The sequence below is a fragment of the Carassius carassius genome, chromosome 27 (assembly GCF_963082965.1).
Source record: "Carassius carassius chromosome 27, fCarCar2.1, whole genome shotgun sequence".
Taxonomy (NCBI): domain Eukaryota; kingdom Metazoa; phylum Chordata; class Actinopteri; order Cypriniformes; family Cyprinidae; genus Carassius; species Carassius carassius.
The window spans coordinates 5,602,603-5,627,908 of NC_081781.1; the positions used below are offsets into that span (position 1 = coordinate 5,602,603).

General features: G+C 33.6%; 2 protein-coding genes across 4 annotated transcripts in view; one reads left to right on the top strand and one right to left on the bottom strand.

Moving 5' to 3' along the window:
* Positions 1–25,306, top strand: part of LOC132106525 (dehydrodolichyl diphosphate synthase complex subunit nus1) — a 314,847-nt gene that overhangs the window by 260,817 nt on the left and 28,724 nt on the right. The gene's annotated exons all lie outside the window — the stretch shown is intronic.
* LOC132106524 (protein FAM184A-like) overlaps positions 1–25,306 on the bottom strand; it is a 141,938-nt gene that overhangs the window by 70,745 nt on the left and 45,887 nt on the right. For all 3 annotated transcript variants that reach the window (XM_059512283.1, XM_059512282.1, XM_059512284.1), the window contains exons 2-6: positions 16,810–17,241; positions 15,577–15,999; positions 8,557–8,692; positions 4,654–4,835; positions 1,256–1,441 (exon numbers count right to left, since the gene is read on the bottom strand). In XM_059512283.1, the coding sequence (XP_059368266.1) occupies positions 1,256–1,441; positions 4,654–4,835; positions 8,557–8,692; positions 15,577–15,999; positions 16,810–17,241 (1,359 nt within the window). The remainder of the gene's footprint in view (positions 1–1,255; positions 1,442–4,653; positions 4,836–8,556; positions 8,693–15,576; positions 16,000–16,809; positions 17,242–25,306) is intronic.

Consider the following 25,306-nt stretch of genomic DNA (forward strand, 5'->3'; position numbering starts at 1 on the left):
ATTAAACTAGCATTTAATATTTTGATATTTCAAGGTTTTTTTTTTTGCTGCAAATTCATGTGTTTACAAAATCAAAGAAAAAAAACATGGATTAAATAAATAAATCTGAAAGTGTAAACCAGTTTACCCAATTTTATTTTATTTTTGTAATATTTCCATATTTATTAATATTTTGAATAATCCTTTATTGTTGTGGTTTCATTTTAATCTTAGCTTTAGTAATTTTGTCAACTTTAACTTCAACATTTTTTTATACATTTGCATCTAATATTTATATTTTACTCAATCTTTATTTCAATTAACAAAAAAATTTTGTAATGGTTTTAATTAACAACAACAACAACACTGAAATTAAATGAATGAATGAATGAATCTAAAAGTTTAATCTACTCTAGCTAGTGATAGTTTAGTATTATTCACATCATATTATAGTATTTATTAATATTTTTGAATGAGCTTTAATAGAATTACTAAATTTTCAGTTTTCAAATTTATTTTAGTTTAAGTTTTAGTAATTTTGTCATGTGCTTTTGTCATTTTTTGATTAAATATTTCTATTTAGCTTTAATTCATTACTGTTGATGTTGTTATTATTATTATTATTATTAATTTATTATTAATTATTGTACTATGTTAATTTGTATTGTTAATTTAGTATTTCAACTTTATTTAAAACATTTATTATTTTTTTATTATTATTATTTTTTTTTTACAGTTCATTACCAAATAAACATTTCTAATTTTCAAAAAAAAAAAAAAAAATAATAATAATAATAATAAGTTTGGGGTTTTCATATAATATTCATATTTTATTTTATTTCAACTTTTTTCAATTTCTAAAAACAAATTTTAAAGTATAAGTCAACAATTAACAACACTAGAATGAGTGAATAAATAAATAGTTTATAAAATATACACCTTTGCATCATAGCACCTACAGCAACAATATATAGTTTCTACTTTCATTATGTCAGTACCTAATTATCATCTCAACAGACAGATTCTTATAATACAAATAAATGTGGGTTTTTTTCACCTAAAACTTGCACATTTTAAATCTGGTTTGTCAAATAATTATGTCCTCCAACCCTGAACCTGTAACAATTATTCTCTCTGATCTTTCCCTTGCACTCAAAGGTACTTTTTTAAGGCGCAGTCGTGCTGATATCTCAACAGCACAGCTCTGGGAGTGTTCAGAAAGTTATATGTTGTCCCAGGCTGACAGCCAGTGGGTGTTGTGACAGAGTTCACTCACAGACAGGAGTCGGTTCCTCTCTTTCTCAGAGACGCTCTGGGTGGTTTCTAGAGCGGCCCGGTGCTTTCTGGAGATCTCGTCCAGCGCCCGGCTGTGGGCATCCTTAAAGTGAGCAGTGTCCTCCTCATATTTGGCACGCAAGTTCATGAGCTCCTTCTCATAGATCTGCTTTTCCTCTCGAAGTGACTGTTGAGGGGGAAACAAATCAAAGACAAATATATTTAAAAGATGGTTTGATGCTTATATAACTGTTTTTAATATATATTTACTTATATATTGTATATAAAAAAACTCTAAACACGAAAATTTCATTATTACCCTCTGATGCATTTGTATTCATTTATTATTTCTTAAATCTAGATACAGTTTCTGATTATTTATTATTTCCATATTAAATATGCTATTTACTATATATACATGACTATTTACACAATTGCTCCAAAAATCGGAGTTAGTAAGGTTTTTTAAATGTTTTTGAAACTTATGCTCATCAATGCTATACTTATTTTAACCACAAAAAAGTAATATTATGAAATATTAATGCAATTTAAACGTACCCATGTTCAGTTTCAATATATTTTAAAAAGTAATTTATTCCTGTGATGCAAAGCTGAATTCAGCATCATTACTCCAGTCTTCAGTGTCACATGATCCTTCAGAAATCATCCTAATATGCTGATTTGCTGTTCAAGAAACTTTTATTATCATTAATGTTATAATTTTTTCAGTGTTTTCATCTCATTTAAAATCCTTTAGATAAATACTTTTCATTGCATGTTATTAAAAAAATAATAATATCAGTGTAGACCAGTATTATGAAGGCCTTTTCAATTTCACATAGATAGCAATGATGCAAAGCAAAAGTATGTCTGAGTATGGTTTGTGAAAAGAGCATAAACATGCATCAGTAAGGGACACGGTCTCTTGTTCAGAAATGTTATGAATCCAATCTAAAAGTATAACAGTCAGTGAAAGCCGAAAGCGCACACTGACACTGTTAAATAAACTTCCCATTATAGGACCAGCGGAGTGAATCTCTCCAAAATGCTGTCCCGCTCTATTTGGTGAGTGTTGTCATAGTAACAGCTAACTCAAGGCTGTGCTGCCAACAAAATGTGATGTGGGCAACAGAACGAAACCGAGAGAAAGCTTGATGAGACCTTTTCAAATGGGAATTATCCTGAAATCCACTCACATGAGAGGAACAATAATTCTATAGTACTTTATATATTCTACATTTTTGACAAGTTGGTTTTAGGGAATTTAGGCTGGTTTTAGCTGAGCCCCTTCTGATGGGTTTAATCTAAATGGATGAAAATTCTATTTAAACTCAATGCAATTCAAATACATAAATCTTAAAATAAGACAAAATATTCTTTGAGTATTGAGAGATGTTTTGAGTTTATTTTTACCATGCCAAAATTTTTAATTAAAATAAAATGTAAAAAATTAAAATTATTATTTTATTGGACACATCATCCATTCCTATAGTACAGTAGTTAACTCAGAGTACTGTAGTTTTTGATACTCCAGCAAATGGTACTCTTAGAAATGAAAACATAGAGAAACAAAATTAGGAATATTATATACAGTACAGTACTATTTATTTATTTATTTATTTAGAGCAATAGTGTGTGTACATGTGCATGGATTACTCTTTTGTGAGGCTGTTCTCTTTTTTTCATGGCCTTTTCTGAAGCTGTAAATAAAAAATTCAGCTTAAATTCTCGTTGAGCTTTTTCCTTCTTCATTGGCCAAAACAGTGGAGACTGACAGAAAGCTATTAGGAAGAAAGAAGGGGCCTTCGCAATGTGTCATATGACGGACTGCACCACAGCTTTTAAAATGTTTCCCAAAGGCTACTCGTAAAACTGCTGAGAGGGATATTTCTGGTGCAGAAACAAGCCCACATTCCCACAATCTGTTTATTGGGGCTTTCAACGTATTAATAATGGAAGAAAACCTAAATGCGACAGGACAGCCAAAAAGCCAAACTGCTAGAGCAGCGTGAAAAAGTCAAATAAATAGCCATGCTGTCTCCGCACAAGAAAAATTATTACCAGACTGAGTGAAATCACTGAGAAATAAGAATTGCATTTCAATCAAACCGGCCGACCACAAAGAGACACTGAGACAAAGAGACTGTCTGCAGTGAGGATGGAGCGTTCTGAATTAAACATAGAGGTCTGGATTTGGCTGTGATAAAGCTGCAAGTGTTTAACATGAGAGATGGTATTGTACAGTATATGCTTAAAGCTTAAACTAATGATGTCTCAAAGGAACTCATGAAATAACTGTTTCTGCAGAAGACTGATGTTTAAGTTACATACAGACAGTTTCTGCAATCTTGAACTGCTTTTCCTCACTCCATCTCTTAGACACAGCAACCAGGCTTCAAGATCTTATGGTGCAGTACAAATTTTGCCCTCAAGAAATATTTGGACACTTCAAAATGTCATTGCATTAGATATGAAATATCAAACCAAGTGCTCAATTTGCTCAAACTGCTGCTAGAGCAACCAACAAGTTCCCAAAGAATCCAAAATAAGTATAATGGTTTCCTGATAATAATAAGAATTTTTTTTTTTATGATTTCTGAAGGATCATGTGACACTGAAGACTGGAGTAATGATGTTGAAAGTTCAGCTTTGATCACAGGAATAAATTACATTTTTAAATATATTAAATAGAAAACAGCCCTTTTCATTTTTCACAATAAATTGTGCCCTTAAAACACATTATTGAGTTAGTATAAAATATTAAAAAAATTCAAGTAAGAATAATACATTATATTATACAGTATATAATAAAATGTAGTGATACTTTTAAAATGTTGCTAGAGCTTATTTAACTTCAATTTGTACAGTATAAAAACCAACCAGCATCGTGCTTGTGATGTTTGACAACCAGAAATTATCCAAATAATTCAAAAAAATAAAAAATAAAAATAAAATTAGTGTATCAGAATAATTTCTGAAGGATCACGTGAGTATTAATGCTGAAAATTCAGGTTTGCCATAAAAAAAAAAAAAATTATAAAAATAAAAATAATATAAATATATAATATAAATATATATTAAAATACACTGGGATAGAAAACTTGTTCTTAATATGGTACAATGCAAATCAGGCCGCTCAAAAATATCTGGACACTAAAAATGGCACTGATTAGATAAAAAAAATCCAAGTGCCATCTGACAAAAAACTGCTAAAGCCTTTCTTAACTTTAGTTATCGGAGTCATTTATTCTGTATAAAACCAACTAGCATCATGATTTCTGACAAGCAGAAAGTATCCAAAGAATATAAAAAAAATTGGTTGTGATACAAAGTGTCCAAACACTCCCAGTGGACCTAAACTGATCTATATTCAGTAAACTGAATGGGATTGATCCGTACCTTCTCTAAGGAGAGGATCTGCTGTCTCTGCCTCTCGTCCAGCGTCTGACTTTTCTTCTGCAACGCCCCTCGTTCCTCCTCCAGACGCAACACCTTGTCCTTCAGACGAGACTTTTCCGATTCCAGATCCCGAATGACTGCCTCATGAGTCATCTGGGTGGCCTGCAGGCTTCCGATCTGACCTGGACGGCAGAGAGAAAGCCGGAGACAGTACTGTAGAGGAGGGTCAATGCTTTGAATGTCATCTAACACAGAGAGTCAAAGATCCTTTCCAGCTGCCAATACTGTGAACCTGAACACTGCAAATAAACCTCAACAGTTTGCCTACTCTTCACCAGATTTAATGTGTCTTGAAGATCTGTCTATGGCTATGTTAATAATAAAATAAAAGCACGCTTACTGCATACCATACAGTACATGCTGTACAGTAGACTGCAGTTTATTTATTCAAAATAGTATGTTGAACAGAATAGAAGAGTAAATGATGCTGCATGTTTAATTCAGGAATTTCAGTTGTCGCCTCAAAAATAAAAAAGGTTATTTAAAATTTCTAATTCCAATTTTATATATATATATATATATATATATATATATATATATATATATATATATATATATATATATATATATATATATATATATATATGTGTGTGTGTGTGTGTGTGTGTGTGTTAGGGGTGTAACGATTCACTCGTTTTCTCGATGCATCGATTACAAACCCTGACGATTCATATGCATCGATCTTGAAACATGATTTTTGAATCGTGAATCACCGATCTTGGACAGTAATCGATTCAAAATGCTAAGAATCGAATGAATCGCGAATCTATAGCGATTCAATACTTTCAAAATGTATACACATTAAATTACTACACGCACGAATTATTGGAGACCTTGAAGAGTGTTCGTGAATCGTGCCTCTTATCTGTCCTTCACGCGCTCCACTGTTTACCGCCTGAGACTGTCACAGGATTGTGCTCGCGCTCCGTTCGTCTCTGAAGCAGCTGACGTGTGATCTATAGGACTCGTGGCCAGTAATGCTAACTTTTCTGTAGTTTGTCACTGGCTCTGTGCATCTTACCCACGGAGTTACCGGAGCCGTCGACAGCTGTATTTATTGCATGGACGGAGCAGAAATGTAAGTGTCTAAATCATACGCACAGATCCATTGAATGATAAATGTTTTTAAACAATGCGGATGAACCGAATATACGAAGGAAACTTTTAAAATTAACCACAGCAACAACGACCTTAAAATAAGAGCGCAAGATTTATCTGATAATCAGATGCATGAAAGTAGCGTTTGTTTCATTAGCAAGCAGACATCTGGCACGTTTTCTCTCAGAATCATTCGCTGATGGAGAGGAAAAGTTAAATAGAGATGAAGACGTTTTCACACTGAGAGCGAAGCGATCTCGCTCTCATAGACGTGCCAGGCTATATCTGCAGCTAAACTGAATAAAAGCAGAATTAACTGATGAAACTAAAAAAAAAAAAACACAAACAATTTATGAATGATGCAGTGCTAATTGACATTCATTACAGTACAGAAACTATAAAGTATATTTTCTACCTTATTCTGTGCAGAAAATTTAAATAATTGCTAATTAAATGTAGCCTAGCATATAAAACAATCATAAAACTGCCATTAGGAAAAAAATATCGATTGATTATTGTCCAGCAGTGTATTTGATTTATTACAGCTAATTAAAAGTAATTAAAAAAGAAGATAATTCCTTGTAAAAAAAAAAAAATAAAAAAAAATAATAATAATAATAATTATTATTATTATATAGGCTACATACATAAAATGATTGTATTTGACATTTCTGTCACTTCTGAAATTATGGCTACGCCCCTGGTGTGACAAAATGTTAGCTTATACATAACACTCTTTAAGCTCTTTTTTAAAAACTTGGCTTACATACATTTTTACGTATGCCATGTCGCATCATTAAACTAGCATTTAACAATGGACAAAAGTTGTTGTTTTTTTTTTTTAACCTATGGTTCTCTAACCATAAATGCTACTGTAATTTGCCCCCTGACTAAGCATTTAAAGAATTTAGTAGAAGCATTTAAATAATCCCGTGAATGCACTTAAAGAATGCAGAATCGAAACGTTATAATCGAATCGAATCGAATTTAATTGTGAATCGAATCGAATTGAATCGTTCTAAATTTGGAAAAATCGTTCTTGAATCGAATCGAAAACCTATGAATCGTAATCGAATCGCTGCCTTGCCAAAGATTCACAGCCCTAGTGTGTGTATATATTCTGCAATTTCTTGTCTATTATACCAATAAACAGCAACCTTTTTAAAAATTGAATCATTTTACAAAAAAGTTAATTACATTACAGTTACTGATATCTACACTTTTGTGGTACTACAAACGTTTAAAAAGAAATGCACTTGTCAGTGATACGATCTGGTGGTCAATGTATGGTTTATCTGGAGTTCAAGCCTGGATAAATTGCTCAGATAACGGCTTCTGCTTCATGTTATATTCATTAATGCAGTGCAGAAAGCACATAAACACAATCACGGAGTGCTTAAACACCTATTGTTTTTCCCAGATAAAAGTCCAGAGGTGTGTTTGACATTTAGGTGTGACAGACCCAGCTGGGCTCTGCCTCCCTCAGGGAACATTCCAGAATGTGGGTGATGAATACTGCTAGGACACACAGCTGCTGTTGCCAGGATACCAGGAGCTGATCCACCCAAATTTTTCTGTCAACAGCAATGGTGCCTTGCAGCTGGAGCAGTGTCTCTAATCTGATGCACCGTTGACTAAACCCAGTTAACCTTTACCCAATAAATATGCCAATAACTGGCAAAGTTTATTTGTTTGTTCTTTATTTATTCAAATATCACTATTTTTTGCCATTTATATCTTTTTTTTAGCTGACATTATAAGGTGACAATATACTTTAACCTCAAAAAGTAGTTTATTATAATAATTAGTCATTATTTTAACCTGTGGACATCAAAAAAATATTTATAATATAAATAATAATTATTCATATTAACATAAATATAACAGCAGCAACAGCAACAATTAAAAAAATACATGCTTAATAAAAATGCATGTATTATTAAAAACTATTAACAACAGTTAAAATATGTGAATATCATTTAATTTTACCCAATTATATGGTAATAATTAGTTTCGTTTTACACCGTACACTAGCCAAAGTCAATTGTTTAGGTTTGAATATGGCAAATAATTTTTTTTTCAAGAAAATAAGGATCTTAAACCTAGATCCTGAAATTCCTGAATATTTAAATAAATAATAAATAAAAAAAATGGAATCAGGTCTTATCTGTAAAGCTACGGCAGATTTTAACCTCAAATAACAGTTGCAGTTATTTTAAACCACTTATTTCGAAAAATTAATTTGCAATATTGATGATGATGAGGATGATAAGGACGATGATAGATGTTAACCTCAAAAATAGTATAGTGCATACACTTCAAACAATTATTTTTATTAATAATAATAATAATTATTATTATAATATAAAAATGACAATAATAATAATAATAATAATAATAAAACATGACTAATAAAGATGCGTGTATTCTTAGAAACTGTACAAAATGTTCACCTCTCTGAAAATTCATTTAATTTAACTTCAAATTATTTACATTTACATTTTTACACTTTTATTTAAATGACAGTTCTGTATTCTGTTTAAATTCAATTCAAAGAAAGAAGATCAGTTGGAACCTGAAGGCACTCTGCATTTAATTCTGAATCTCGCACAATCCTGCTGTGCATGCTGGTAATGGATTAGTAGCCTAAAGCAGTGTAGAAGGATGAATCACTGAAAGTGAGCGGAGTGGGATTGAACAGTTGACTGTGAACAGAGGTGATGGGAAAGCATGTGAGTATCTCACTGGCTTTGAGCAGGATCTCTGTGGCCTGCTGCTGCACTCGGTCTCTGGATGCCTCCAACTCACACTCCGCCTCCCTCTGTCTGATTTCCACGATCTCCGTGTCCTTAGTCACCTCCTCCAATTGTTTATGCAGTTCCTGCAGATACACACACACAAATCAATCAACAAAACGACCAAAACACTTCACATAAACCTCTCTATCTCGGTTTATTACTGAGAGCTGTCTCTCTATATTTAAATATCATGAGGTTTCTCGCTTTGGCTGGCTCTCTCTTTCACTCATGTCACTTTTTCCATTTTTGCTCTTCTCACACTGTCTCCTCTGTTCTCAAATTCATCCTCATTAATTGTGCATGTACACATTAGCTCTTCCTCCCTTTCATCTCGGCTCTCTTTGTCAATTTCCTCCGTCGCCTTCTAAAAGAAGTTCTCTCGGCTTCCATCGTTCATTGTCTAACTTTTTCCTTCCACCATTGTGGAGCTCGTGTTCAATTTTTCAAATCATCGACTTTTCCACTGAATGAATTTATTCAATGTATTTTGTTCTTCTTATAGTAAAGATAGCACGAAGAGAAAGAAAAACTACTTGTAGGACAATTTCAGCATTGTAATGCTACATCTAGAGACTTTTTGGAAGAAGGAACATGCACAACATGAAAAGTACATTTTTTTTATTGCAGAACTGAAAAAAAAATATTTTTATGCCACTGTTGTCAGATTTTATTGCGGTTTGCAGGGCTTTGTCTATAAATTCTGGGCCCTGTGCACTGAATTTGCTATGGGGTCCTCTTAAAATCCCATTGAGGGGTGAGGGGATGGTTGCTGGGTCACTATGAGTTGCGATCGTAAATAAAAAAAAGTTCCCCCTTGAATGTTTTGATGGGTCATAGGCCCTTCAATTGAAGTGAATAAGTTAATAAATAAAACACGACAGTAACTATAGATATTACTGAATTCACGACAAATGCAACAAACTTAATGCATTTTTGTCACATAGAAAAACACTTGACATTAAAGCACTGATTTTGAGCTAGACTACTGGAAAGTTACTGCTAATAAATTCTGACATCATTTCCTCAATGACTTTTCAAATGACTTTATTCTGTTGAACACAAAAGAAGATTTTGTAGAATGTTACCAAATCATTTTGGCTACCCTTGATTATTACTGTATGGACAAAAATTTATTGAATTTCTCAAATTATGTTCCACAGAAGAAAGAAATTCATCCATGTTTAGAATGATATCATGTTGAGTAAATGATGACAATTATAATTTTTTGGGTGACGCTCCCTTAAATAACTTTATTATTTTGTAAATAATAAGCAGCACCTAATTTATATAAGACACTTTCCTCTTCCAGCACTGAAGACATTGATATTTATCTTTAATCAGGCCCTTATTGAATTGACATTTTATTTCATTTGAAATAAACATCTAAAAAGGAAAAAGCATCCAGAGTTTAAACGAGTAGTATTAGTATGATGGTGTCACAAGAAGTAAAACCATGGTCCTCATTACCATGGCTACATGGTTTTTAAAATAAATAATTAGTAATAATAAACTATCAAATTTGTAGAAAAAAAAAACTAAACATGAAGAAACTACAAAACGAAGGAAGTCAATTTCTGCCAAGTAAGAAAACAAATCATGTCTTAAAAAGTCAAAATGATCATAATTCATAAGAGATAAAAAGATGAAATTATGACTAAATTAAAATACTGAGATAGAAAGTCCAAATTGTGACTTTAAAAAGCTGAAATTATGAGATACAAAGTCCAAATTATAACTTTACAAGTCGAAATTGACTTAATGAATTTATAAACACATTGGTCACAGCATAGTGGTCTATAATGATAAACGGGACATTCTGAAATAAATTAGTTTGGCCTTTGGGGGACCAAGTTTAATACATACCTTATTGATAGAGCACATACCATTTACAGACAAGCAGAATATCGGCCAGAATATGAATGCAATGCACTGAGTTGAACTTTAAGCTTTTATAGGGGGTAGAACGTGATGTATATATTAGGGCTGCCCTCGCCTAAAGATTTTTCTGGTCGACTAGTAGCGGTTAATTTTAAGCATTAGTCAAATATTCATTTAAATCATAATTATGAGCCTTTAATTGCCTACATAGCCTAATAAGCACTCAAGCACACACACAAAAAAAATGCTTGCCTCAGCACACCGTGCTGAATGTGTTTTTGGCTTCAGAGATAAAGCCAGCGACACTGACTCATCATCTCTGCAGTAATGGATGCACCTGTATGCATGTTTCAGAAGGATTACATAATCTGAGAATATTTGTTTTCCATTTGAATTGGTTCAATTAACAGTATACAAATTTACTCTCTATAGATATATTTTTCAAGTCAGTATTGCAAGCATACACTTAGTTTCGCACTCAAGTTCACAGAGACTGAGACGGCAGAAAGCACATCCTGTTTGCTTTCCTTACTTCACAAAAGCGTAATGTTTTGTTGTTATTTTGGGTGCACACAAATAAACCTAGAGTCTTTACAGAGTCAAAAGATGTATTACTCTTATCTTAATGCAAGAATAGTATGTGGATCTGGCGTGTTGTTCAGGGAGAGGGCTCAGAGCTCAGTATTTGCCCAAACACAGAGCGCTCCCCCTGGGTAGAAATACGTCGATGGTGAGGAGTCGGGTGGTGGAGGGATGCTCAAAGACTAGAAAGAATGAAGGTAAGACTGCTTGATTATTTGTAGAGGTTCTCTCTCATGCTGATTGGATAGATGATGTGATTACTGATAACGAATTGGCTGGTTTGATTATCTCTGTGTGCTCCCGACATTTGTTAATGAAACATCACACAGAGAGTGCTACTGTTCAGCTTTCACACTCTGCACAGACACTTGAATAGCGCTCATTTTTTATCTCACCATTATATTGATCGGCCATGCAGAGTTGCTACTACATACATCTTTCAGATGGAAAGCCATATTTGAGGTTGATGAATGATAGGTGAGCATTTGGATGTCCTGCCCGATGTGCTGTATTACCACACAGACCAGCCGTTAATGATCTGTCCATCACGGACTGCGTGACTTCGCCACTTTCTGTGGAATTGTTTTTTCTGTGACTAAGCAACGAATACAATTCTGGTCGACCAAGCATCTTCTCATCAACTAATGATTGACTATTAGGGGGCAACATTAATGTGTGAGTGCCTACAAGCGAGCAGATGTGGCCAGCATATAAACACATCCCACACAAAGTCTCACGTTAAGCGTTTATTCTTTATAACAGTTTTCTATGGGAGGAAAGCACTTAAATTCAGGACATTGTGTTGATATTCTGGGATCATCCACTCACCTGTACACATGAACAACACCTGTACAAGAAACTGAAAAACAGATGTTTTTTTTTTATATCACTAGTGATACAGCTGTCTCCTTCCACAAAGCCATGTAAGCGTTTTCTGACTTCTCTTAAACTTGTTCATTAAAAAGATTTGTTCTGATTAATTCACTCACACATTAAAAGCCCAACATCAAAGACAAGTTTTCCAAAGCCATGAAAAGAATGAAAGGAAAGAGTAAAGATATAAGGTAGCAAGTACCAAATACATGTTTAAAATAAAATGTTACACCATATTGCTGCTGCTGTTCTTTCAATAAGCAAATTTAAATGGTATACAATTAATGAAAGGCCAAATGAATATACAATAATAAAACTTTGTGTTTTTATCACAAGTAAATCATGACACCACATAAAATATAAAAATGTGTAACAATTTATCCAGTTTAATAAAATAAATGAACACTAATAAAATAAAGTAACAAACTGACTCCAATATCTTTTTCCAAATCATGCTAAAGTTTTTGAACTATGAGCCATTCACATTCCCCATAAAGGAACGATTATGGAAATAGAATGGTTCTTTTGTATTACAAACATTATACCTGACTCTAAACTGCTGCTAATCATTATTCTTTTGTCTATTATATTCTGACCATTGGGGCCCGTCTCACACCTAGATTGCCTACACTTCTTCACTTCATCGTTGTTGTGTTTAGGGCATACGCCCGAGTGTCGCGACACACGTTTACATTAATCTACTGTACGCCCTGCCTCCAGCATGCGGAGGAGTTGGAATGTTCAGAAACAGTATACCATCCCTCAGCCTTTTCAAACTTCTTTTTGCCCCCAAACGATGATCGAAACCATACTTCATTTGAAGTATATCAGGGCCTTAAAGTGACCATTTTTGCTGAATACATTTTTATGCCAGTAGGTAGTGACAAATTTATATGTTTTTTTGAATGAGATATTTAATCACTGAATCAATTGGACAATGCAGATGTGACAGGTTTAAACTAGTTCAATATGCTCAGTATTTTTGATAATTTGTATTATATGCTTGAAATTTAAATTAAGAAAAATGTAAAAAAAATGCATCCCTTTCTTATTTGAATGCAGTCAGATATTCTGCTATCAGTTTTTTTTTTACTTTGGATTAATATATGTACTGTATATAAATAATTACAAACATTAATTGGTACTTATACTTTAAAACATTAGATAACACATTTTCCACAAAGTAATCCAAAGGAATAAAATGGCACGTTTTGGTATTCAGTTGATATACTACTTTGTCCATATATTTGTCTTTCTCCTATACAGGCAGGCCGTACTGATATAGGTCTTGCTGCTAAAACACTTTGGCTAGAGTAGAATAACCATGGCTATTTTTTATAGAGGAGAATTACTTTATCAACATAGCATAAATCAAAAGCAGAAGTATTTCACGCAGAGATTGATCAATGTCTTCAGGAAATATATCTCTGCTTTTTCAACTTTCTAACACTGAGAAAAACATGTTTTTCACACCCACCGTGCAAAGGACTATGGCACATGATTTTAAGTGAGCCTTAAAAGAATAGTTCACCCAAAAATGAAAATTCTGTCATCATTTTCTCACCTTCATGTTGTTCCAAACTTGTATGAGTTGCTTTCTTTTGTTGAACATAAAATAAGATATTTTGAAGATTGCTTGTAATCAAACAGTTGGTGGTTGCCATTGAATTCCATCTTATTTTTTTTCCTACTATGGAAGTCAATGGCAACCACCAACTGTTTGATTACCATCAATCTTCAAAATATCTTCTTTTAGCAATGTCTGGTGCTATACTAAAAATGCCCTTGTAAAATGACCTGTGAAATATTTTAATAAGGTGACAGGAGACTCATCTGGAAAACAGCAGCATGTAATTGGGTGAAAATCAGCACCTGGGGAATCTAAATGGTTTTTGATTGAAGTGTGTCTGATTTGCCAAATTGCGACTGCAGGCTATTTGACCTTGGATAGTTAGGGTCTGACTTCAATGATTTATACTAGATGCTCCAAGTATGTGACGTGGATCTCTCACCCAAGTAATTCAGCATTTGATCAGCAAAGATTTACAAAAACCAGCACAGACCCCAGGGAGGCAGATCATTATGAGTGCCAGTCTGAAAATGCCACAGTGACTAAAGATCGATTCCATTAAAGATCTGCTCTGTGTGTGTGTGTGTCTGTGTGGAGCTAAAGAGGCTCAGCATATTGCCATTAAATAGCCATTATAATGTGTCATAAAAGCAAGAATTTATGTAAGACAAACATAATATTAAACTGGCCATCATTGTTCATTTGAACGACCGTATTATAAATCAAACCAAGCATAGATCGTTTGATGACAACCATAAATTACATTTCATCAGTTCCTCTATTCAGAAACAAGTCCAAGAAATGCCTTGGAGGGCCATGCTGGCTGACTGGCTTTTTTCTTCAAAGATATTTGAAAGACAATTCAGAGTTCAGGATGTGTGCCACTGCGTTTGAAGTCTCTTCTGTAAATGTGTCTGAAATATCTGATGTGTTCAGAGAAACCAAAGCACTACAGTAGTCTGACTTTCACTGCAATGAGTTTCTGTGTTCGCCATTTTAATGATTTCAAATACACTGCAGAGGGTTAAAGAAATATGTATTTGTTCTAACGTGTTGTCCAATGAGTCGTAAATTAACATCAAACAGCATTTGTAACCCATTTTAGCTGTCATTTTAACTATTAAGATAATATGATTCTCATTAGATGAATAAGAAAATGTGATTAAAAAAGCAACATATGTTTTAAGCATCAACAAATGTACTTTTCTTTATGAAAGTGAAATTCTGCACAAAGCCAATCAGAGTTTAATAAAAAAAATTATAATAATAATAATTCAGTATGGTAACACTTTACACTGAGGTCACATTAGTTAACATATGAGTTAACATAAACTAACAATGGAAAATACTTCTTAAGAATTTATTACTCTTTGTTAATGTTGATTCCAACATCTAATACAGTATTAAAATTAAAAGTTGTATCTATTAATGTTAAGTAATATACCTGAGCTAACATGGACTAACAATAAACAGCTAATTTTAATTAACTAAGTTAATAAATATTAATAAATACTGCAACAAATGTATTGCTCACTGTTAGTTAATGCATTAAATATAGTTAACAAATATAACTTTATTTTAGTTTAAAGTTGGTTGTTTAGGGACCAATTCTCACTATTAACTAGTTGCTTATTAGCATGCATCATATTGGCTGTTTATTAGTACTTATGAAGCACAAATAAATGGCTTATTCTGCATGAACATATTTCCTAAATCCCTAAATCCTACCACATACTTAAATGCAACAAGTACTTTACTAACAATTAATAAGTAGCAAATTAAGAGTTTATTAAGGCAAAAGTCATAGCTTATAGTTAGATAACATTGAAAATTGGTCCCCAAACTAAAGAACCAGTAACCGTTAACCAGTAAGTCATACCAGGGTGAGTAAATGATGACAGAAGTTTCATTTTTGGATGAACAATATTATTAAAGTAATTTTTTTTTAATTAAATATTTATTTATTAATTTAAATTAATTATTTTTACATTAAATTTAATTAGCAAAATAAATAAAAAAATAACAAAAATAAAAAGGACATGTGATGCATCTGGTGGCCTTTACCTTGATGTTGTTCTCTGCAGCAATGAGGGAGGATTGCAGTTTGTGGGATTTCTCCCTGCTCTCCCTGGCCTCCTCCTGCACTCGCTGCAGTTCACTGCGCAGCTTCCCCAGAGTCTTCTGCAGCGCCGCTTCCTGCACCTGGAACTCCTTCCTCAGCTCGGCTTCGGTCTTCTTCCAGGCCAGCAGGTTCTCTGTGGTCATCTGCTGCGTGCGCTTCATGGCCTCCAGTTCCCGTTCATAGAAAGCCTGGGCTTTATTTAGCTTGGCCTCATACTCCTCCACCAGACGCTTCTTGTCCTGTTTCAGTTCCTCAACTCTTTCGGTCAGTGAATCCACCTCCGCTTTGTGAAGCTGTCCCAGTTTCTCTTGGTCTTTGCTGTAGTTGGCATTCTGGCTTTGGTGTGAGCGAAGCAGTTCTTGGACCTGTGAATACAACATTAATTTGAGTTCCTAGTGTTGCTTCCTAACTAGTCACAAACAATTTGTCTGTTACTGAATATGAAAATGCTACAGAGAATGACACATTTACAGCCAATTGGAAGTTATTTGATGTTTAATGTACAGTTGTCAGGGCAGAATTTTGACAAACAAAAACTTCATTACTGTAGTATAGCCTTTGATTTAAGATCTAAGCTGGCAAACTAAAGGTTCAAGCCCAACAAGGGTCAGTATATGAACTTTGGCCACTATGACCTTGACCACAGCACTTAACCAAAGGCTGCTCCAGAGGTACTCTCCATGTAAAATAATGTTATTCAATAAAAACGGATAAGCAAATGAAAAATCTCATTTACCCAAACATAAATATATCCATGTTAAAAATTTACATTTGGAAATAAATAAATAAATATTTTTATTTCCGAACATATTTTTTTTTACTATTAATTAATAATAAAAATAAAGATTGTAAATACTGTAATGTAAAACTGTTATGATGATGATGCTTTTTCTACAAATATTTTTTTATTTTACAGTGAAATATTACAGTAGTAATATTGTTAAATAGCTACATTTAATAATAATAAAAAATAGTAGTAGTACTATTTTATAGTCATACTGATATATAATCACAAAAGTCTGGCCAAATTGTGAAGCCCAACAAAACCAAATTTAATCAAACAAAACATAAAAAATAAATTATCCTAAAAATGAGAATTAGATTTTTGCCCAAATCGTGCAGTCCTAGCATAGACCTACATTTTCACATGTAACCACAGAAACTGATAGACGCACCTCCTGCCGATGTGCGGCACGAAGCTCCTCAAGAGTCTGCTGTTTCTCCTGCTCAAATTGGGACTGCAACTGTCCGAATGAGCGGAGCTTCTCCTCGAAAGAGCGGCGCATTTCCTCCACCTCGCGGGACATGGTGACCACGCGCTGAGTGTGCTGCGCCTCCGTGCACAGCTGCATGTCCTCCACCCGCTGGCGGTACGTCTCGAACTCCGTCAGGGCCTGCCGCTTCATCCGCTCGTGCAGCTCCATGGACTCCTCCAGAGACTGAATGCGCCGCTTCAAGTCCATCTCGTCGCTGATCTTGCTCTTGTACTGCATGATCTTCTCCCGCGTTTCTGAGAGGATCTGCTGCACCTCCTCCTCGTGGGCCTCCTTCAGGGTCTGGATGGCCGCTTCATGCTCGTCATTCTTGGTGTTGAGGGCGTAGATCACCTGGAGAGGCAAAGGAAATTGGAAATGAGACTCATAAGGTAAATCAAATAATAGTTTCATCATCTTCTGGAACCTTCTAGGAAACGAGAACCTGTGTTTGCTCAGTCCATGACAGATTAAAATGCCACAGAACAGAACAGACCGTTATGTTAAAGGTTAAGTGAACACTGTTTTGCTGATCTAGAGCATTTGTTTCTAATGCATTACACACGTAAAGCCAAGCCAAGGAACTGATGCACTTTTATTGCAGCAAGCTTTCATTGACTGACCTTTAAATCCAGAAGATTTATGTTCAACTTAAATATGAGAAAAGCTTTTTCATAACACTTTGAGATGTTATATTCATAGGGTAACACCTTATTCACAACACAATTTTTTTGTTTCTCGCTATACTTATTCTGTATACTTATTCTGACATTGTGACCACAAAAAGTACCAAAACTGCATCAAACAAATTATAATAATAGGCTTGACAACATGTGAAAAATATTAGCATGACATTAGCTGTATAAACATTAAACAAGTACACAAAAACAATTTATTTGTAATATTTTCATTCACCTTGCAAATTTTATTCATGCTTTTTGAAGGTGAGAGTATGCCAGTTAACCTGATCATGTTGTCCTCTGCCTAATTTGGTTACTTATACAAAGTTACACGTAATTGGATGTTTTACCTTTGACATCAGCAACAAAATTATAATTATCCAAAATAAAATAATAATTATAATTATTATTGTTTCTATTCTCTTTAAAATAATAAAAATATTCATTTCGTAATCCTATGCAATTAGCATGTATAATTGCATGGTTAGTTGCAATTTGTTAGAGTTTCCCTGTTGCCTGTGACCCTTTTAGTACAGAAATGTGACCCATTTTTAAGGTGCAACCCAGCAGCTGAGAACTGCCTTGTCCAGAATGAAAAATTCTTAAAAGGATACATTATTTAGTTTTTTATAGCATGCATGAGTCTGCTAATGCATCATTTTCTTTAAGAAAGCTATAAGAAACAGTTCACAAAAGCTAGAGATACGTTTTCAGACACATTTTTCATTTTTAATTCCCTCAGTTACTAGGGAGAGAGCTTGAAAGTCTCCAAAAATGGGACTGAGATTGCCTTCACGAAATAAAGCTTTGGGCCACTAATGAATACTTTTCGTTATTTTATTAAAATTCCCAATAAAATTACAGACATGAAATATAAGCTCATGAATATTAGGTTATGCACAAATAATTTAAGACAATCTTTTTGTAGGTTTTGATAAGTATTACACAGAGATCCGGAGATAAACTCCCCAGGTTTTAAATCAGCGCTCAAATCCACATAAACATGTCCAAAAAAGTCAGTGTTAAAACAACAATGACACAGAAAAAGCCCTTCTTCGTATAAACATAAATAGCTCTTATTTCTTCTCAGCCAAACGATTCCCCTGCTTGATTATTTGAAAACAAAGTGACCTTCAATTGCAATTCTCATGCTTTGTGTCCAGCTCCCACTTCATTTCCATAATTGTCTAGACATCTGATTAGGTGAGAGCTGTTTGACCACCTGAGAGCGGCACAATAGAGTTATCTCCTTTACAAATCCTGCTCTGTGTGAAACCGTGACTCAGGCGAAGACGTATGTTCTACTCTCATCACATCTACAGTCGACCCTCTCCCAGGATTGACCACAGAGGATTCCATTATTCTTCAGTTTTCTTTCACACACTATTCACACAGTTCATTCTCTCAGCCAGACAAAAGTGAGCTGATAAGTGCAGCAGTTGACACAAAAGAATCGGTGGTTCAGTATATAAGATCAATGCATGTCAATGTCTGGAGCCGATCCAGAGTGATGTGCAAAAACTAGCCGTATCTGTTGTATTATTAGCTCCTTTACTGCCTGAAAGTGGAGAGAATCCTCCCAACCTGTTTAAACAGTCCAGATGCACTGGTTTCAACCTTATTGGAGCCAAACCGATAATTGGTCTGCTGTCCAATATGGCGATTCAATTGTGTTACTGACTTTAGTTTATGTTGCTTTTAACTGCACTTCATAATAAGTTAAAATGTTTTAACATCAGCTAATGCTTTTGATAAGAACTAACGATGATTAATTTATTAATAATATTTTTTAAATGCATGCTATTTTCATTTAATTAAATGTCCGTTAATGTAGATTACTACTGTTCATAATTTATTTTTATTCAGAATTTTATTCAATATTAAAAGATCATTACATACTTTATATAAATTAATATGAATAAATTAAAATGTAACAATATTAATATAAAAAGTTACCTTAACAAATAGAGCATTACTGTACAATTTTAGCTTGCATGGAATACAAAGCATCAGTTTTTAGCTTTATATTAGTTCAGTAAAAGCTCCTTAAATTTTGCTGAAAAACAGCAATGAAAATTTAAAGAACTTCACAAAACCATTCAGTTGTAATCTAAATTAGTAAAAAAAATACTGATACTGTAAAATATTATTAGAATTTAAATTATCGGTTTTCTATTTTGATATGTCATTTATTTCTGTGATGCAAAACAGGATTTTCAGCATCATTACTCCAGTCTTCTTAATAATTTTACTGGAATTTAATTTTTCTTTGATTAATAGAAAGTTTAGAAAAGCATAATTTATTTGAAATAAAAATATTTTCATAATATAATGCATCCCTGTGCATTGTCTAGTAATAAAACATTTTTTATTACTAGACTTGGATTCTTTCTAATCCAAAATTTTATATTCAATTAAATATGAATTTGCTGGTTTTTTAAATTGTGAAATTTTTACTGGTGATTTCTGAGTGGAAGTATTTTGTACACAAGTGTAAAAAAAAGTATTAATTTCTTCCCCAAAATAAATAAATCAATAAAATCTCACCCCAACTCATAATTATGACATTTCTAACTCTTCTTGAGGGAATGAATGACTAGAAAGGACAATGCATACTTTAAGCCCCTGTATGCATCATGCATCCTGAAGACCCTTTCATGCAAGGACGTGCAGAGAATACCACTAGCCATCTATCTGTGCAATAGTCTACAGTAAGAGGCAAAACACAGTCCCGAGAGGTTGCTTGTGAAATGAAAGTGGCAGCCATCCTGTATAGGACTATATTAAGATTCAGGAGGCATTCAGAGTGCCAGCGTTCATTTTAAATCTCAGAACACCCTGGAAGTTACGCACTCACCCTGATATGCACTGACTGATGCTGAGAAAAATACTCCTGGAACGGTCTAGCAATTTCACTTGCAAACCGAGTCAATTTGACTAAAACAGTTTTTGGGCTATTATGTTAAGAAGTCTAGTCATATTTCTCAGAATATGTTCAATTGGTGCATTCCAGAACAGTGCTTAAAATTGATATTATGCTGTAAATAAAAGCAAAGGACATGAGGGCTGTGCGCATAATAAGTCAAAGTACTACATCAAAAGTAATGTACACTTCTGGTGTGATGTCTCTTTTCAAAACTTGACTATTTTACTGTGCGCGTTGAGTTTTTGTTAGCACTCGACTGAATGCGCTGTGAATTGAATCATCCACAAACAATCATATTTTGTCAGAGTACATATTACATTTGAAAAAGTACTTACAAGACTTAAAGTCAGTCATCAACCACATCATTGTTCCCCAACATGAATAACATTAAAACTTCCTGTGGACATGCCAGTAGGGCTGTCAACTTACTTTTTCTGAATTTCTGTGTTACTATAATACTGATAAACTTTTAGGGGGCGATGGAGTTACCTGTGATATACACAGCAGCACTGTTATTAGTAGCATAAAACTAAAACTATTAAAAGTTTTGTTTGGTAATTGAAAGCTAAAATAAAACAAATATAAAATGAAAAACTTGAAACTTAAAAAACGAAATATTGGCAACTAACTGAAATAAGTGTAAAATTAAATACTAGAATTACTAACACTAAAAGTAAACTAAAAATCTATAAGCTATAGTCAAATAATGAAAAATAGCACATATCAAAATGACATAATGAAATATGAAAATTATAAAGTCCTACAGGCCTACACGTCACATAGAGAATATATATAAAAAACAATATAGCTATATAATACTTTTATGTTATGTGTATGGTATAATGGGATAATTTTTTATGACAAAATATGTCATTATAAGATATAGCTTTAACAACACAGTTTCTCATTACTATGGAAAAACATTCAAATATAACATTAAAATTACATAACATGGCAGCAATGCACCAAAACAATAAATAAAAAAAGCTCAAAATATTAATAAAAATTTTAATAGTATATAAATAATGCTAAAATAACACTGACACAAAGAATGTATTTTTATTAATCTTTTTTTACTATAGAATAATGATTTGTTAATGTTAATAAGATAAAATTTGCTCTCCGCCATGAACAAAATGGTGTAGGATTAACTTTGAAAGAAATTGCTAGCAAATTTCAGAAAAAAATAAACATGACATTTTAAGTAGGACTGGAATGGCATTTTCTTGTAAAACATACTCCAATAATCTTTAATTTATATACAACCCTTTCTTAAAATTCAGAAGACAATCTAATGGACTACGTACTTACAAATATTTGAGCTGTGTTATGAATTGTGTTAGTTAGAATTAATTCTGTAGTTAGAAAATGTTTGCACTGACATAAAATATGCCAAGATTTGATCAACACCTGCCTGTGTAGAAAACATCCATCAAGGCAGCTCTCAAGGGCTTAGAACAGAGCCTTTGTCATGAGGGGTTTAACACACAACTGCATTGTCTTTTTTGATTTGCCACACCAGCTCAATCTTTAGTCCTCAACACGTCCAACAAATCTGGCAGTCTGTGAGATTTCGACCCACTCCGAACTGGAATATGAGAAAACCCATTAACTTCCACAACACTGCGAAGTCTTAATCACTTTGTACTTGAAACTGAGAGTCATTACAACTGTTCCAACATCAGTCAATAAGACCAAGACCATGATAATGATAATTACAGTCATTTGCAATGGTGCAGAGAGAACAGCATATTGTTCAGTGTATAAAGGCCGTCTGTAAATTGGTCCAGATCACTTTTGGGGCGACGTAGGGGGTTATTGTGCAGCTTCAGTCACAGCCTGTTTCACAAGATGTGCCTCGGTTGAAGATTAAAATGGGTCTGTAATGTGCAATAAGAGTTTCCTTACAGCTATCGACCTGGCTTCAAGCTTTGACCTGTTATATATAATATATTTGGTGTTTTAAAGAATGATGGACCGTGTAAAACAAAATAAATATCCACCTTTCAATCCATCTTTTCTTCATAGATTCTGCATTTTCATGGGATCAGTTCGTAACTGGCAGGCTTACGAATCTGCATTAAGTGAGGAAATGGGTTAAAATGAAGTTGAGAGATAGTGCTAATTAGTGTAATTATATGCATGGTATCCACTAAACTGCAAGGCACACCTTCAACAAAGAGCAGTTGAAAAAGAACTGTTCAGTATGGAATGAAAACTTGTTAACGAAAAGAACTTTGCTATACCAAGTACATTAATCATGATTAAAAGGCTCATAAAGGGTTTTGTAGCTCTAATTTTCTGCTACATAAATGGCCAATGGCTGCAGTGAACCTGAAGCTGTGATATATACAGTAGTTATGTTTGTTCCCTTTGGTTTCATAGCAGAGTGTTTCTTCAACTATCTAAATTTCAATTTCCTTTTCATTACACAAAGGGTGTGGGGGAGTTTAATTAAGTTCTATTGTTGAAAAACACCTAGTTTCGGCTCCTCAGAGTTTCTAATTACAAGGCTGGTTGGTTACTTCTTAACTGTTAGATGCGTTTCACGCAGCTACTGATAATCCATTGCATTTATTGTGCTTTATATTGTACACAGACTGAAAACAAGAACTCGGGTCTTCCAACCATCAGTCATGAGTGTATTACGTACACTACTATTCTTTTTTTTTCCTCAAAGAAATTGATATTTTATATTGATATTTAAATATGTTACTCAACATCTCAAATACCAATGAGGTCATCATCATTGACTTCAGCAGGAAGAAAACCGATATCTTGCATTAGCGGGGACTGTGTGGAGAGGATGTCGGAACGGTTGAGAAAGATCTCACCTGGGCGTGAATACCTCTGAGCTGCTGAAAAAGTATTTTTGCTCAGGAAGAACATCATCACCTAGAGACTATTGGTGTCCTTTGTAGGGGTGGGGGAAAAAAAACGATACATTATAGTATTGTGATATTTCCATGGCAATACTGTATCGATTTTTTACTACAGCAGTTATTTTTACTATTTTAGCGTTTTTTATGTTTTGTTGATCATGATTGATGCACTGACTGGATGGCACTGTAATTTCATTGTATGTTACAATGACAATAAAGATTTGAAACTTCAATGTTACATTTTAAAATATATGACTTGACAACAGTTATTTTAAATTGTAATAATATTTCACTGTATTACTATTTTTACTGTATTCTTAACACATGAATGCAGCCTTGGTAAGCATGAGAGACTTCTTTCAAAAGCAAAAAACAAAAAATTTTTGATAAATGACCAGCCAATGACTAGACCTATATTATGATATAATATAGACAGCAGTGTAAATATAATTCTAAAACAAAATATCATTATGCATTTATTGTCTTCTTCACTCAGCAATGTGTTAAAAATAAATATCTTCATTTGACTGGGGGGGGACTCACAAGTGATAAATCTTATGGAGTCAGCAATATTAGCAGCCCTGAAATATAGCTACTTTAACTGAATGCTTTTTTTATTCAATAATGCTTTTATGCTTTAACTGAACTTGATAAGCAGAAAAATCCTAGCTTTACTTATAAAAAAGTAAATAAACATATTGGGAAAAGCTGTAAAAAACAAAACAAAAAAAGCAGCTAATTTAAAAGCTAAACATCATGTAAGATCTATCTAGTATTTGCTAAATTATCTAAAAACAACAATGTGCAATAACACCTACTGTACATTTCAAACATACAGCAGTAGATTCATGTGGAAAACCTGAATACATGCGAATAAACAACACATAACTTGAAATATCTCACACAGCAACTGTTTTGGAAAGACAACAGCAAAAAAGTAAAGAAAAAAAAAACTGTAAATGCAAGATTACTCAGGGTATTCTGTCACCGCCACTACTACATGCTGCAATGACAAGGCGTGAAACTTTGCGATTGTGTGGGATTGTCTTGTATCAAGGAAAATTGCATTCATCTCAACATAAACTCAAGAGAATTTACAAGAAATCTTACAGCTCAAAAATAATCATTATATCTTATCATAATCCAAATATAAAGTATATTTCTCAGTATCTCTCTCTACCATTTTCATATGAGCATACGGAGAAATTCTGACACATTGGGATGCATGTGTGAATCACAGTGACGCTTGAGACCAGCTCCACTAAAAAGATAAAAAAAGTTAAAGCAGGGTACATACATTCCTTAGGGAAAAAAGTTTTTCTAGTCTCAAAGTGTATGTATATAAATATATTCATTTTTATTGAATAATGGTGAAAGCATGACTACACAATAGTAAAACAGCAGAAACAGGAGAGATGGTTGTATGGCTGTGATGAAACGCTCCTGCCTGGATGAGGTCAGTTCATGGAAATACTTCTGAAAATCTGCATAAAGGCTAGTGGAATATCTTTGACATTTACAGTGTTTTTTGCAAATATACAATGAAGGGGTCACACAACAGGGTCTCGAGCTACACTTCCTTTGCCACGGGCATTGAAAAATAAGCTCAAGACGTGCTGTCTTTGCCTCGGGTGCGCTACAGTCAATAGCTAAAGCTGTCAGGCCTGTTTAAACAGCCAGTCCAAAATCAAATCTACAGGGTGCGAGAATGCTGTGAGTGCATCTCTACAACATTTGTGGAACCTTGGAAGAAATGTAAAGTTCCTAAAACATCCAAAAGGGCCTCCAAAAAATCTAGTATTTTAATATGCCATTTATTCCTGTGATAGCAAAGCTTAATATTCAGCATCATCACTCCAGTCTTCAGTGTCACATGATCCTTTAGAAATCATTATAACATGCTGATTTGCTTATAAAACAACATTAAAAAG